Here is a 16,901-nt window from a genome sequence, read left to right as displayed (position 1 = left end):
TGTGTTGATCCTTTGAGATTGCAACTCTACCTAGACCCAATACCTTGCTTTTACCAATGTCAGCAAATGTGATGTGACTCTTGTCTGATGGACGTAAGGTTGAGTCCATGAGAAGACTTCGATCACCGGTCATATGATTAGTGCATCCGCTGTCCATAATCCATTCTGAAGCATGAGGTGTCATACCCTACAGTGCAGTTAGGAGGATAGGCTTCACAAAGTGTGTTGTGAAGCATAAGCATTTGACGCACACAAGGATTATCACAGTTTAGATCAAGGTTAGGACTCATAGTATGACTGGTAAGCGATTCACATGTGAAATACATAGTAAGACCATTTTATTATGCGTCCCTTAATGTGTTTTAGGTCCCCAGCAATAGTATCGGACGCCTTTGATAGCAGGCTGGAGACCTTATTCTGCAAAAGAAAGTTAATTCTTCTTCACCACCCACATCTTCAGGGGTGGCTTAGAAGCAATGAGTCTAAGTGCAGCATCTGAGAACTTCGGCTTTGGAGCCCTAGCAAATAGCCTTGCAGGAGATGAATGGTACTCATATGAATAAGCAAAAAAGTTCTTAGTTCTATGAACATAGCGGTTTGAAGACACACACTCATATTCATAAGTTTGAATATGATTTCCCTGCAAAACATTGGCGTTAGGGTGACTCAGGTGAGTCCTGTATCTGTATGAAGCCTTTGGACCATATGACGCCTTAGGTCTGGGGTTTGTCTTCTTCCCTGGTGGTGTCATGATCACATTCACTGGAAGATTCTCAAGACAGCTTTTGGGAACCCATATCTTCTTCATAGGTGGTCCATTCCTGCAGTTAGTACCAATATACCTGGCAAACACTTCACCATTCTGATTCTTGAACAACTTATAGTTTGCATCAAGGGATTCATCAATGATAATAGGATTAGCACAGGTAAAGCCAGATAAGGTGGATGGATCCACTGAAGGTTCCTTTGCAGCAACCCATGTGGTTTTGGGATACTGATCAGGCTTCCAGTAGGAACCATCAACATTCATTTTCCTCTCGAACCCAACACCCTCTTTCCTAGGGTTTCGGTTCCGAATCTGCTTTTTGAGGATATCACAAAGTGTCTGATGTCCTTTCAGACTTTTATACATCCCTGTTTCAAGCAATGTCTTCAACCTAGCATTTTCATCAGCAATAGTAGTGGTATCCTCCGTAGAGGGGTTAGTTTCCACATCAGTAGTTGAAGACAATGCAACAGTAGCAGCAGTGGAACATTCAGCAACAGAGGTAGCGTTATCACGCTTAATGCATTTTAGACAAGGTGGTTCAAATCCATCCTGAGCGGAACTGATCCTTTGAGCGCGAAGTGACTCATTCTCCTTTTCAAGATCTTCATGAGCCGCTTTCAATTTCTCAAGCTCTTCCTTTGAAGATAATCATAGGAGAGCTTTTCATAAGTGGTTGAGAGCGTCTCATGAAGACTTTCAAGTTCTTGGTACTTAGCATGAAGATTTTTTATGTCTACAACTAAGGACTGTGAACGTGTCATTTACGCATCCAACAGGTCATCGCTTTTGTCTAACAGTTTTTGAGTATGTTCCATAGCTTTTTGTTGTTCAGTTGCAATTTTAGCAAGTGTTTTGTAGCTGGGTTTGGATTCACAATCAGAGTCATCTTCACTTGATGTTTGAAAGTAAGCATCACGTGATTTTACCTTGGCACCACGTGCCATGAAGCAGTAGGTGGGAGCAGGATCGTCCTTATCATCAGCTTCAGCGTTGGTGTGGAAGTCATTGTCTTCAGTGTTGAAAATGGACTTGGCAACATAGGCTGTGGCTAGAGCCAGACTTGCAAGACTCCTCTTCGGACTCCACCTCCGCCTCCTCAGAAGCAGACTCCTCCTATGAATCCATTTCCTTGCCAACAAAAGCACGAGCCTTGCCAGATGAGCTCTTCTTATGAGATGAAGACCTTGATGAGGACTTGGAAGAAGACTTTGAAGATTTCTTCTTCTTCTTCTTCTCATTGTCCCACTGTGGACACTTAGAGATATAGTGTCCAGGTTTCTTGCACTTGTGACATGTTCTCTTCTTGTTGTCATGAGTGGAAGCTTCATCATTTCTTGAGCTAGATCGTGAAGACTTTCTGAAGCCCTTCTTCTTGGTGAACTTCTGGAACTTCTTCACAAGCATAGCAAGTTCCTTTCCAATGTCTTCAAGATCATCAGAACCGCAGTCAGATTCTTCTTCAAATGAGGAAACAACTTTTGCCTTCAAAGCGCGAGTTCGGCCATAGTTGGGACCATAGATATCTCTTTTCTTAGAAAGCTGGAACTCATGTGTGTTGAGCCTCTCAAGTATATCAGACGGATCGAGTGTCTTGAAGTCAGGGCGTTCTTGTATCATGAGGGCAAGGGTGTCAAAGGAGCTGTCAAGAGATCTCAGTAGTGTCTTGACGATTTCATGCTTGGTAATCTCAGTGGCGCCGAGTGCCTGAAGCTCATTTGTGATGTCGGTGAGGCGATCAAACGTGAGCTGGACATTTTCATTGTCGTTTCTCTTGAAGCGGTTGAAGAGGTTGCGAAGAACACTGATCCTTTGGTCTCTCTGAGTTGAGACGCCTTCGTTGACCTTGGATAGCCAGTCCCAGACTAGCTTTGATGTTTCCAGAGCACTCACACGGCCATACTGTCCTTTGGTCAGATGACCACAGATGATGTTCTTTGCAGTAGAGTCCAGTTGAATGAACTTCTTGACATCAGTAGGGGTGACACCTTCACCAGTTTTGGGAACGCCGTTCTTGACGACATACCAGAGGTCGACATCAATGGCTTCAAGATGCATGCACATCTTATTCTTTCAGTAGGGATATTCAGTTCCATCGAACACGGGGCAAGCAGCGGAGACTTTGATTATCCCTGCAGTCGACATAGCTAAACTCCATGTGGTTAAACTGAATCACACAAAACAAGGGAGTACCTTGCTCTGATACCAATTGAAAGTGCTAGTTATAGACAAGAGGGGGGGTGAATAGGCAATTTTTATCAAAGTCTTCAAAACGTGGAAGTTTCGAAGACAAACAATAGAAATGACCTAATTGATATGCAGCGGAAGATAAACTACAACAAGCAAACCATAGTCAAGTATGCAATAATGTGAAAGTACAAAGACTAATAGCAGCTTGGTAGTAAGGATCAGGATGGAAGATAGTCTGAAGCCAACCAACGATAGTAGTCAAGCAATGAAGTCAAACAGGTACGACAAATATGCAATGACTTCACGAAGACAAACTCAAAGTAAAGGGAGGGAGATGATAGAACCAGTCACTTGTTGAAGACACATGATTTGTTGGACCAGTTCCAGTTGCTGTGACAACTGTACGTCTGGTTAGGGAGGCTGAGATTCAACTCAGAAGACCGCGTCTTCACCTTATTCCCCTTGAGCTAAGGACACACAGTCCTCGCCCAATCACTCTGGTAAGTCTTCAAGGTAGACTTCCGAACCTTCACAGACTTCGTTCACCGGCGATCCACAATGACTCTTGGATGCTCAGAACGCGACGCCTAACCGGCTGGAGGATACACAATCCTCAAGTGTAATAAGTCTCCAGGTCACTCAGACAGAAAGACTTCAGTGATGCCTAACACTCTTTGGCTCTGGGTGTTTGGGCTTTGTCCTCGCAAGGATTTCTCTCTCTCAAAGGCTTCGAGGTGGGTTGCTCTCAAACGACAAAAGCCGTGAACTAACTCTGAGCAGCCACCAATTTATGGTGTAGGGGATGGGCTATTTATAGCCACAAGGCAACCCGACCTGATATGTCCGAAATGACCCTGGGTCACTAAGGAACTGACACGTGTTCCAACGGTCAGATTTCAAACACACACGGCAACTTTGCTTGGGCTACAAGAAAAGCTGACTCATCCAGCTCTAGATAAGATTTGCTCTCATTGTCTTCGCTCGAAGACATAGGATTTGGGTTGAGCACCACTTCAGTCATTCTGACTTTGTCCACTTGGACCCCACTTAACAGTACGGTGGTTCCTATGACTAAACAAAAAAGAAAAGGAAACAACGAAACAACACAGTCTTCGCGCTCCATAGTCTTCACTCAATGTCTTCTCATGTCATAGTCTTCAATATGAATATCTTCACATACCACCATTGTCGTCAATGTCTTCATACATTTTTAGGGGTCATCTCCGGTTGGTAAACCGAATCAATGAGGGACACTACCTGCATTATCCTGCAATTCTTACAAACGCATTAGTCCCTCAACCAACTTTGTCGTCAGTACTTCAAAACCAACTAGGGGTGGCACTAGATGCACTTACAGGTGTAGTCTGCCATGGCTGGGGAGGCTCGAGCACTGCAAGGTATGGCGAGGGGCGGCCGGGGCGGATTCCAGGGAGAGGCATAGGGGCGGATTCTAGGAAGAGGCAGAGGGGTAGTAGTCCGGCGAGGGGCGACCGCAGGCGAACGAGATCCGGCGAGGGGCGGCCGCACGCGAACGACATCCGGTGAGGGGCGGCCGCACGCGGACGACAAGGCGCTCTTCTCTGACGGCGGTGGTCGAGGGAGCCCGCTGGTTGCCTGGCCGACGCGTGGTGCCTGCCGGCGCTGGTGCCCTCCTGTACGTGCGCTGTGCGAGGAAGAGAGAGACCGGCCGAATCGTTCCGCCGGTGCCCCGGCCCCAAACGGTTACCTTATTGGAATACTTCAAAAATATTTGCAACCAAACGGAGCCGAGTGTAAATGCACTCGAAGAAAAAGAGACGCCGCTCCGTCAATGAAAGCTTCCCCCACCTTCCACTTGACCATGGCCACTCCTCGTCTCCCCTGCCTCTTCGTTCTCCTCCTCCTCTCCACCGCCTCGGCGGAGTACGCGGAGGAGCTACTTCGGCGCGCCGAGGGCGAGCGAGAGTGGATTACCGGCGTGCGGCGGCGCATACACGCCCACCCGGAGCTCGCGTTCCAGGAGCACCGCACCAGCGCCCTCGTCCGCGAGGAGCTCGAGCGGCTAGGTGTTACCGCCCGCGCCGTTGCCGGCACCGGTGTCGTCGCTGATGTCGGCTCGGGCATGCCCCCGATCGTCTCCCTCCGCGCCGACATGGACGCCCTGCCCATCCAGGTCCGTTCCCCAATCTGAGGCTCAGATGCTACTCTTATGGTCTGGCGCAAGGTGTTCTTCCCCTTGGATGCTACTCCGGTAATCTGGCGCGGGTGTGTGTGGCCAGTGATTGATGCTGAATGGCAGCAGTCAATGGGAACTGTGTCTCGGGAAGTATAAATTGCTGGAGCGGTACTGTACTAATACAGATCATGCTTGTATGATTAGTTTGCTGTAAATAATGTGACTGTCGCTTGCTATTGGGTATGTTAGGATATTGCTTGCTCGAATGACCACATTCTGTCGGTTGTGAATGATATTCTTTGTTGGAGGGATCACATTTTGTTGGTTGCGTACTTGGGATGGCAGGAATTGGTGGAGTGGGAGCATAAGAGCAGAGTTGATGGTGTAATGCACGCCTGTGGTCATGATGTGCACACAGCGATGCTACTGGGAGCGGCAAAGTTGCTTCATGAGCGCAAGGATCAGCTTAAGGTGGGTGCTTGCTTAGGGCATGTACAATGGTGGCATATGGATACATATGCCTCATGACAAAAAGTAATTTGAAGCACCTACATTTATTTTTCCTCTCCAATGCAAGCTATCACTAGTGGGCCTCATTAAGAAATAAAAAATAAAGACTCTAGTACACATGCATCTCTAAAATAAAAAATAAGCTATCCGAACCTACTTTACGTCATATCCGATCCTACATGGCATGCGAGGGATCACCTTGAGGCTATGCATTGTACATGCCCTTATATTTCTGCTCTAAGTTTCACGGAATTTAGTACTTCAGTCGTCAGACAAAATACTTGACCCCCCCTGTGTTTCTCTTGTTGTTTGTCCAAAAGAGAATACAACCCCAATGCTTTTCCGTTGTATTGTGTGAGTCATAGCATGATGGTAATTTTTCTTTTTCTTTTTCGGAAAGGAGTCATTGTGTGAGTCATAGCATGATTGTAAATTTCCTTTTTCTTTTTTGAAAAGGAGTCATTGTGTGAGTCATAGCATGATGGTAATGAATAGTTAGATACCATGGCATAGCTTCGGTCGTTGTTTGACTTTGCTAGTTGCCGGTGTGATTTTCATTTTGTGTGTGTGTTGGTGTTGGCTATGTGCATCCTATCTATGCAGAGGCCGGGTGTGTGTTCATTGTGTTTGTATCTCCTTATGCTTCATTTTGAGTGAATAGAATCCACCCTTTGTCGGGAAAAAAAACCCTCAGCTAGGTAGGATGACCATTCCCTCAAAAAAGTAGACTGACCATTAAATCGGAAATGGTCAGAAGTGACAGAGATTATGTATACTCATTATTATTATTATTTTTGCATGAAACATATATACTCATTATTTATTATTTGTCTTGTATGACGAAGGGAACAGTGAGACTCCTTTTTCAACCTGCTGAGGAGGGTGGTGCTGGTGCATCTCATATGATAAAAGAAGGTGTTCTTGATGGTGTTGAAGCTATATTTGCAATGCATATCGATTATCGGATGCCAACAGGGGTAATAGCTGCTCATGCAGGACCAACACAAGCAGCTGTATGTTTCTATGTAGTGAAAATAGAAGGTAAAACCGGGAAGGCTGAAACCCCACACTTAAATGTGGATCCTATTGTTGCTGCAGCATTTACCGTCCTGTCCCTGCAACAGCTCACTTCAAGAGAAGATGATCCTCTTCACAGCCAAGTACGCCATTGCCCTATAGCGATACTACTTTGCTTTGCTGTTTTTCTTCAAACATGTTATACAGAAGTGTAACGAAAACCCAATGGACCATTCCAACAAACAAAAGTCTATGTCGCACGAAAACACAGTGGATCATGCCAAAAATCTTGCTAATACATATTATTGCAGTCACAAAATAGAGCATGTCTCGCAAAAAAGAGAGTGAATCTTGCACGTATACATGTTATTAGGGCTTAGATGGGCGGGAGCCCTTTTGTTCAACTATTCTCCCCTATTGCTTATGGTATTGTATCAGTTGAAGGAAACAAGTGCTAATAGTTTCTCCTTTGTACAAGTGCGTCTACGATCCTACGTGGCTGGCCCCATCTCGATGTAATGCAAGGGCTTACGTTGTAAAGCTGCATTTGTTTTAGTCTGGATTAGGTATTAGCCTACAAATGTAACCAAGATATTTCATAACTTTGAGCATATGAAACATATTGAGTAGGCACCTGAAAGGCTACTCTAGTGATGATTTCCTATGGGAAATCAACAGCTTGGCTAAGGATGTGATACTCATTTTGATGCATATTTGTAACATCAGTCAAGTGTTCTACAGTCCATTCCACTGGATGTCTTCAGAGTCTATCTGCATACATTCAACTAACCTACCTTAGGAACAGCACTTGTTTCTATATGATGTTGACCGCAATTTTGCTCTGCCATACAGCCCATAACATTAACATATTTGTGTTGATCTGTCTATTTATTTTCTTCAGGTGCTCTCTGTCACCTATATTAAAGGTGGGAACTCAGTTGATGTCATACCTCCAGTTGTTGAATTTGGAGGTACTTTGAGGAGCCTCACTACTGAAGGACTTTATCGGCTACAGAAAAGACTTAAGGAGGTTAGCCTTATGGCACAATTTAATTCACTAATAGGTAGCATTTGATGATAATATTGGTGTGCTACAATCACCAGTACCTTCATACTTCATTTCTCTGTGAGCAAAGAGCTTCATATCACTGACAGCACCTTGTGCTCTCCCTCGAGAGCAAGACTCTCTCGAAACAGGCTTTCGTCCCGCTTTATACATAAAGCACCAACCATAGTTATGCATGGTCTATTGGTCTGGTTCCCATGGCCAGAAATTCATGTTTCTTTTCCTCGTGAACGGGCGAGCACAACGGGGTTAACACTGTTAGCGTATGGCTAATCATTACCTCAAACTATTAAACAGCTTTACTATGGGTGCAATGCAAACTGTAGCATCCTGAGTAAATGCTCTTGCTTCTTCCAGGTAGTAGAAGGGCAGGCAGCTGTACATAGATGCAGGGGAGTTACGGAGATATTGGGGGCTCCCTCCCACCCAATGTATCCTGCCGTCGTCAATGATGAGAGACTGCACCAGCATGTAGAGAATGTGGGCAGAAGTTTGCTTGGTCCAGACAAGGTGAAGCCCGGAGAGAAGATCATGGCAGGGGAAGACTTTGCATTCTACCAACAGTTAGTTCCTGGCGTTATGTTTGGTATCGGTATTAGAAATGAGAAAGTCGGTTCGGTCCACTCTGCTCACAACCCACATTTCTTTGTCGACGAGGATGTCCTTCCGATTGGAGCTGCATTGCATACTGCCACCGCAGAAATGTATCTTTCTGGGCGTTCCACTCAAAATGAAGATGGAAGCGTGCATTCGACGATTTGAATGTATAAATGTATGTCAAAGATGTTCCAAGTCTAGTTGTGTACGTACTCCTACTTGTGTTCAACTTTTCAAGGCTCAAATGCATATTTGTCAGAAGGCACGTATGGTGGGTTGCAGCAAGATTGAAGTGGCCTCGGATAATGAAGGGTTGTCAATGATCTTAATGAAGGTGTCTTGAATTCAGTAGCAAGTGCCATTATCGATGACTGTCTTAAGATTTTAACCATGTCTTGTTTGAGCATTGTAATCAGGCTGCTCATGTAGCTAAAATAGCTAAGTAGTACTCTACTCCTGTCTGGATGGATTCGCCACCCTTCCTTGCAAGTGATACGATCGTTTTGATGGAATAAAGGAAGAGATGAGTTATAAAAAAAATCAATGCTCAAATGCACATTTGTCAGAAGGCAGATTTGTTGGAGTTAGACCGCACATGGGGGGCTAATGCTCAATAAGTACATAGCAGTAAATGTGATAAAAATGACATACATGTTCATTGTAAAAACTCAGTACAAAGAGAAAGAAAAAGAGATGGCCATTGACAAGCCCAATAGTACTACATACTACACAAACACAAAAACAAAATAGGAATCGCACAATGTAAACAAGCTGGCCAACGGTAAATGGCCAAAATCAAATGATCAAGTAAACATTCCCAAAATCATTGAACCAGCATCGTAGATTCCCGCTCCCGGTGCTCTGGTTCGTGCCTATGCTGAAGGAGGTGGCGCAAGGAATGGCATCGGCACGTTCACAGTGGGAATGGAAGGCATCGGAGGCAATGCCACCTTGGGGATGGAGATGGATGGAATTGCAGGCATTGGCGGCATCGTCACCTTCGGCACAACAACTGCGGGCATGGGCGGCAACGTGACCTTGGGCACAGTGACCGCGGGGACGGCCGGCATGGGCGGCAACGTGACCTTGGGCACGGTGAGCGCAGGGACGGCCGGCATGGGCGGCAACGTGACCTGGGGCACGGTGATCGCGGGCACGGCCGGCATGGGGGGCGCCGTGAGCTGCGGGACAGTGAGCGCGGGCACGGCCGGCATCGGCGGCACTGTGACCTGCGGTGTGGCGAGCGCGGGTACGGTTGGCACTGGTGGCATTGTAGGCATGGTGGGCACGGGCGGCTTCGGTGCGGGGATGCCCGAGACAGCGGCAGGCGTTGCAGTGGGCGCTGCTGCCTCCGTGGTGTCCGCCAGGAGGCGGCCGGCGTGGGCCATGTGGCCGCTAAGGAGAGCGAGGGCCATGGCAATGGCCAAGAAGCTACAGCTGCTGACAGCCATTTCAGGAAGCTGTGTGCAGTGTGCTCTCCGATTTCTGGGTAATTGGGTGCAGGATTGGTTCTCAGCTTGCTTGGTGCAGACAACAGGGATCATGCATGCATATTTATGCAGGATAACATGATGGGTAGATCGGGGTGTGATTAGGTTGGTGGTTGGCCAGATTAAGCAAAGCGACTTCTGTTCTGTTTGGAGTTGGTGATGGTCAGGCCAGTTTGATGAGAAGCTGGTATTGACGTAGTGACACGCACTGTGACTCAATGTCATCAGTTAGTTCAACTCCCTACTGGTTCCGAAGTAATACCTGCGCATCAGATTGGTTTGCCAACGATTGGCCTAAATTGAGCTTCTCTGGTATTTGGTCAAGTACGTAATTGAGATGCAAAAGCACCTCTAACTGCTTCCAGTGTATGATCGGGATTAAAAGGAGCTTTTTTTATCAATGAGCTGACTCGTTCTTTGCCTTGAACCTGACAAACAACAACACACAGAGCCCTGAGGTTTTCTGACTGGCAGCACATACAGGCTACGATCCTATCTGGGTATTGAACTACTAAACGTCATATATCATGGTACAGAGGGCCTATTATGAAAAGCATTCCTTGCGTATGTGATTTGCGTATTTTCCTAAAGTGTTAAAAAACCCAAACCACTATCTAACCCTTCACCATTTTTCTCTTTAGGCGGTGAAATTTAGAGACTCTGGGGGATAAAATAGGTTCTATAGAAATGCAACAATGGTAAAAACAACCTATATGGCAATGGAAAGCTAGCTACACAAGTTAAGCAAGAGCAACAATTAGCTAGCAAGCACACCCACAAAAGTAAGGTCAAAGGGAACAGATTAAACAACAAGTTGGAGACAAGGATGTATTTCGAAGATTACACTCTTAAGGAGTGTTAATCTCTGTTGGAGGGGTGCGAGAGTCAAAGCTTCTCGGATGCCACCAAGACTCACCCTATTCTCCTTGAGGCTCTTAGCGAAGGAAGGACATCAATCCACTAGTGGTTCTGTCTTGAGACGACCACCAAACGATTACAAACTTCACCGGAGCACACCGCATGCCAGAGCTTCCGGAAGGACTCCAACCAGTTATGAGTCCCCAACAACGCCAAGGGTAACATGTTTTGTATAGCACAAGCAAGGGATCATCATTGATTTGGTGGAAGTGTAGATAAAAGGTTCCTCTTTGAATCCTCAACTTTGAAGAGATTTGGTTAGTGGAATCAAAGTGGATGAGCATTTTTGAGGTCAACAATGGTGGCTGCTCAAGTTTAGTTGATAGAGTTGTAGGCCGAAGAAGGGGGTTTCTTATATAGCTCCCTTCAAAATCCAATAGTTGCCCTCACTTACCGCGTACCGTGGAGTTTTGGGCACCCTGGTGCCCGGAAATACAATCAAACCCACTAGTAGCCCCAGAGTTTCGGGGCCACGAAGTTGTAACTCCGGATTATCCAGTGGGGCTAGCCCTAGGTACCCCAAAGACCTAGGGTATCCTCACTATGAATGGGAGGATAAGAGGGGCTAGCTCTAGGTGCTTGCATATCATTCCATTGATAGAAGAAGAAGAAGAATCAGTACAGGGGGTACAACACATGACACGAATGCAAGCAAGCGTGAACATGGTGCCCGGAGCAGAGAGACAAGGGATGCTCGACCCAAACAGAAGATACATCACAACTAAACCTACCAGACCTGAGCCAAAAGCGGCGTTGTCAAACCAAACAGAAGGTACTCTCTTTATATGGCTTTTCTTGGGGTGGGGGGTGGGGGCGGGGATGGGTACCCAAACTTATACACCACTTCAACCCCTCTCAATAGTGTGGCTTCCTATAACTCAATAAATCGATAAACTTTGGACCTTCAAATTATCCCACACCATTTTGCTTTTTGAAATGGGGGGAGGTCTCTCCATTATTTTGACAATATGGGACTAGTGACTTGAAGATTACTTGATAAATATGTTAGTCTCACTATACAACACCAAAACACACTTAATTCGCTAGATGCACTTTCACGTCGGGTGTCAAAATCAAAGCACCAGGATATGCACTCCTTGCGTTATGGTGCATGCATCCCAGGGGTTCCAGCGGCGATGTGCTCTGTGAATGTGTTGGTACATATGGCACACTTTTTTTCACCAGGGGAGGAACCTCCTCACAAGCGTGAAGAAGTGCCGACACGTTGATGATGAGTCGGCGGTGCACAGTGTGAGGTTGAAGTGGCATCCCTTCTTTGCCGTGACCACACATGTGACCAGTGCTCGGATAGGATGCTGTCAAGGATGATGATGTCCAACTCATCATTCCTGGTTCACAGTAGTTCGATTAGTGTCGTGTATGACAGGTTATCTTTTTTTTAGAGCCGTTCTGTGAGAGATGCCATCTTTTCTTCTAGTCCTTCATAATCAATTGCTCATAACTAGCATATCCCTCCACATAGTACCAAACCGAAAGTATGTCCCAAAACTCTACTTCCTCCTTATCTCCACACTAGATAAGCAGGAACCACCCTAAACATTAGAGGCCCGGATATGTTTCACAAACGAGGAGCCACAAATATCTAGGAATCGATCATCCACCAAGGCACAATCAAGCTGGACCTTTTCATCCCGCTGATTGTCCCATGTTATACGAAAGGCCTGCAAAACCCAACTATATGAATCTATAATAATATGTCGAATCCCCGAACTGCCATTTTTCATTCTTCATAGGATCCACTACCAAAGAATTTTGAAGTGTCAATATGTATTTAAAACCCTGACACACAACCAAAGTAATTAAGTCTCATCGCGGAGGAAATTAAGTAAGTACCAATACCCACGTCTGTGCTCATGCCTAAACTATTATAGACCCCCCGCCCCAAACCTCCAAGTTCTACCAAAACCATATCTAAGAGCAACCCAAAGGTCAATATGTCGCTTGTTGAAAGATTTCTGCCACACAATCACATCACTAGTCCGCCGAAGCACCGCCCCTTCACTAAGCCAGTGTTGTTAACAACAGGAGAGTTAGTAAAGCCCACTTGATTCCCTAAATCTGTTTGAATTCTTCGCTAACATTTTGCATCCGGTGGGAAGACTGAGGGAGTCCTGGATTAAGGGGTCCTCGGACGGCCAACTATTAACATGGGCCGGATTGTTGGGCTATGAAGATACAAGATAGAAGACTTCCTCCCGTGTCCGGATGGGACTCTCCTTGGCGTGGAAAGCAAGCTTGGAGATTCGGATATGTAGATTCCTTTCTCTGTAACCGACTTTGTACAACCCTAGTCCTCTCCGGTGTCTATATAAACCGGAGGGTTTAGTCCGTAGAGGCAATTACAATCATAATCATATAGGCTAGACTCCTAGGGTTTTAGCCATTACGATCTCGTGGTAGATCAACTCTTGTAATACTCGTATTCATCAAGATCAATCAAGCAGGAAGTAGGGTATTACCTCCATAGAGAGGACCCGAACCTGAGTAAACATCGTGTCCTCCGCCTCCTGTTACCATTAGCCTTAGACGCACAGTTCGGGACCCCCTACCCGAGATCCGCCGGTTTGGACACCGACATTGGTGTTTTCATTGAGAGTTCTGCTAGACAGGGGGACAGAAGAAGTTTCCCCCCGAAGTTAAAACGGTGAACATGATATACACTACCCATATCCCCAAGAGGGAGCGCAAGCGTGCACTCAGGGACATCTACGCGATGGAGCCAGTCGCCCCAAAGTTCAACCCATGGTCGTCCTGCCCGATCACCTTCGATCGTAGGGACCATCCAACCAGTATCCGTCATGGCGGTTCGGCCGCACTGGTCCTCGACCCAATCATTGATGGATTCCACCTTACGCGAGTCCTCATGGACGGTGGCAGTAGCCTGAACCTGCTCTATCAGGATACAGTGCACAAAATGGGTATCGATCCCTCAAGCATCAAGCCCACCAAAACCACCTTTAAAGGTGTCATACCATGTGTAGAGGCCTGCTGTACGGGCTCAATCACACTGGAGGTGGTCTTCGGATCCCCGGACAATTTCCGAAGCGAAGAATTGATCTTCGATATCGTCCCCTTCCGCAGTGGCTATCACGCACTGCTCGGATGAACCGCATTCGCTCGATTCAATGCGGTGTCGCACTACGCTTATCTCAAGCTCAAGATGCCCAGACCACGCGGTGTCATAACAGTCAATGGAAACACGGAACGCTCCCTCCGTACCGAGGAGCACACCGCGACCCTTGCAGCAGAAGTACAGAGCGACCTTTTCAGACAGAATTTTAATTCGGTGGCCAAGCTCCCGGACACTGTCAAACGAGTTCGAACTACCCTGCAGCAGGACAGTCCAGCTCGTCAAGAGCTTGACTAGCAATTCAGCCTCCGTCCCAGTCCCGACCAAGCGGCGACATTCGTATCGCACGTACATAACTACACACTTAAAATACCATGGGCATAGACAGTGGCATAGCTAGATCATGGTCCATAGTACGGCTCAACCGCTCCTGGACCCGCATACTTTTACTTTTTCTTTTTCTTTTCAGGTCTCTTTTCTTTCCCAAGTCCTTCCTGGTGACCTGATCGACGGACCTATAGAGGGACGGATACACCAAGACGGCAAGAAGCATTGACGTATGGGGGAATTTCCAGGTGGTTTCTTTAAATAATCGTTATGCCTGCTTTAAGGACCCGCACGCAGCTCTCCCTTGGTCATGGCATGTTAAATAGCCCTTTTGCTTATCGCACTATTTGTACAAAATACGCTTTGACGTATTAATCAAACAACAATGGAAAATGGTTTGCAGCCCAATTTCTGCGGCATCATCCTATTACTTCATTTTTCTTTTTCTTGATATTTTTATCAATTGCACCCGTACACTCTAGTACGCCTTAATTCGCCAGGGGCTTTATTATGCCCCATAATATGACAACAAAGTCCGAACACTTTTTTACAGTATAGTTCGGCACCCTGAACTTATAGCATTATATGCATCGGCTCCGAATCATGTCTTTGGTCAATAGTTGGGTTGCCCGGCTCCTGTGCTTACCACCTTATGTTCCGCTATATCGGCTAGGGTAGTAAAGGGAGAACTACTGCGATTGTGTCCTGGTTCATCCTCATGAGCACCTCAGCAGAGAAAGCCGAAAACTGACTGTCATGATGCGGCGTGAGCCGGTCAGCTGTTCTAGAGGTTACAAATCTTTAGTGATTTTTTCCGCATTATGCGATGAATCGGTTTTCATCCGATTAGGTGTTTACAACATCCCAAGTTCGGACTTACGAACACTAGGGCCGCGCCTAAATTTCTATTGTCAAACTCCCATGGCTAAGTGAGGGTGATAAAGCCACATAGTCCAATTGCCTAGTTCGTTGCGCTAAACACCTCCTTTAAGGACCAAACTTTGGAGTAAAGAGTGTTTAGATTCATCCCGAACACCCCCATACTACCTACATGGGGGTGGAAGCCGACGACTGGCCAACTCTCAGATTTAACAATACGACCGCATAGGAGGTAAAATTTTAAATAACAAGCATTATATTACATAACAATCTTGTTTCGTAGTACATGACATGATAACATGAATGTATTCATTCAAAGATAACATCCTTAGCACATTGCTCTGCCACAAGGCGGGACCCATCCAGGACACTGTCAAAATACAGCTCGGGTGTGCGGTGCTCCTTGCCCACGGGCGGTCCCTCGATCATAAGCTTCGCCGCATCCATCTTCACCCAGTGCATCTTGACTCGGGCGAACGCCATTCGCGCGCCTTCGATGCAGACTGACCGCTTGATGGCATCCAGCCGAGGGCAGGCATTGACTAGCCGCTTCACGAGCTCGAAGTAGCTGCTGGGGATGGCTTCGGCAGGCCATATAGCCGGATTATTAAATCATTCATGGCTAGTTCAGCCGCCTTGTGTAGTTCGACCAGCTGTTTTAGCTGATCGCTAAAGGGCACCGGATATTCTGGCGCAAGGTATTGCGATCAAAATAGCTTCTCCGTAGAGCTCCCCTCTTCGGCTCGGAAGAATTCCGCAGCGTCTGAAACGTTGCATGGCAGATCTGCAAACGCCCCTGGAGAACTCCAAATCCGGGCCAGTAATAGGAACCTTTTCTTCACATATTTTCTCTGCATAATAAAGGCCTTATCCACCGCGATTTTTTTGGCCTCCTGGATTTCCTGGAGGGCGCCTTGGGCTTCAACCCGGGCATCGTGTGTGTTTTGGCGGGCCTTGTCAAGTTCAGACTCTTGATCCGCAAGGTTGCGCTCCAAGGACTCGCATCTTCACGGTGTCCTGGAGCTCCTGTTGGACCTCACTGACCCTGGCTTCGTGCTTTTCACAAGCAGCCTTTTCCTTGGCCGCTTTCTCCTCAGCCTCGGCCAGCGCCTTCTTGAGGGTCTCCACCTCGGTCGCCGCTCCTAACAAATAAAATGACACTTTAGTCAACACAAATTGTTCATCCTTCTTGAATATATACAAGGTTACTGCATACCTTTGCTATCTTCCAGCTGCTTTTTCACGCGGCCGAGCTCCTCCTTGGTCCGCTCCAGACTCTGCTTCAGTCCGGAGACTTCAGCAGTGTGAGAGGTCGCAACCAGCAGCGACGCCTGCTTATTCACATAGACATTTCAGGTCAGTCTCCTGCGAAAATTATTTGACCCTCTGTTCGGCTTTCCTTTCTGAACACCAGAGAGAGTCTCAGGGGATACTGTCTATACCGTGACATTCTTTTGCATAGTTGCGTTGCTTACCTCAAAGCATATTAGAAGGCCTGTGAAGGCTTTGGTCAGTCCGCTCTTCGCGGACTGAATCCTCTCAATCACCGTACCCATAAGGGTACGGTGTTCCTCAACAATGGAAGCGCCTCGCAGCACTTCCAGCAAATTATCCGGTGCCTCTGGATGGACAGAGGTCACCAGTGGAATAGGCACACCTCCTTCTTTCGAAAGAAGTGGCTGGCCTGATTCCGGAGCCATATGGGTCTCCGGAATTGTATTCGGCTGGGGGCCGAATTGGATATGCCCCTGTCTTCAGTATCCATGGGGGTTTGCTCCCCCATGTGTCCGGTAGCCGAGGCTTCACCCTCTGGCGCCTCCCTGACAGCCTCCAAGTCTCTCCCTGGCCTGGGATCCTTCGGGACGATGCCTCGGTGCCATCCATGTCCTTGGGAG

General features: G+C 47.0%; 2 protein-coding genes across 3 annotated transcripts; one reads left to right on the top strand and one right to left on the bottom strand.

The window, feature by feature from the left end:
• The first annotated feature begins 4,728 nt into the window (after positions 1-4,728).
• LOC123046086 (IAA-amino acid hydrolase ILR1-like 5) lies at positions 4,729-8,649 on the top strand. Of its 2 annotated transcripts, XM_044469374.1 has the most exons (6): positions 4,734-5,108; positions 5,457-5,582; positions 6,467-6,536; positions 6,618-6,781; positions 7,540-7,668; positions 8,062-8,649. In XM_044469374.1, exons 1-6 carry the CDS (start codon positions 4,767-4,769, stop codon positions 8,464-8,466), a joined length of 1,236 nt encoding a protein of 411 aa, XP_044325309.1. In that variant the 5' UTR covers positions 4,734-4,766; the 3' UTR covers positions 8,467-8,649. The 2 variants fall into 2 exon arrangements, with proteins under 2 accessions (XP_044325308.1, XP_044325309.1); XM_044469373.1 differs by having other exon boundaries at positions 4,729-5,108; positions 6,467-6,781.
• A 280-nt stretch (positions 8,650-8,929) lies between these two features.
• LOC123046087 (protein PELPK2-like) lies at positions 8,930-9,927 on the bottom strand. The gene has a single exon (XM_044469375.1). The coding sequence runs from the start codon at positions 9,843-9,845 to the stop codon at positions 9,174-9,176; it is 672 nt and encodes a 223-aa protein (XP_044325310.1). The 5' UTR covers positions 9,846-9,927; the 3' UTR covers positions 8,930-9,173.
• Positions 9,928-16,901: the final 6,974 nt, after the last annotated feature.

The sequence above is a fragment of the Triticum aestivum genome, chromosome 2B (assembly GCF_018294505.1).
Source record: "Triticum aestivum cultivar Chinese Spring chromosome 2B, IWGSC CS RefSeq v2.1, whole genome shotgun sequence".
NCBI classification, from domain to species: Eukaryota; Viridiplantae; Streptophyta; class Magnoliopsida; order Poales; family Poaceae; genus Triticum; species Triticum aestivum.
This window is presented reverse-complemented; position numbering and strand designations above follow the sequence as displayed.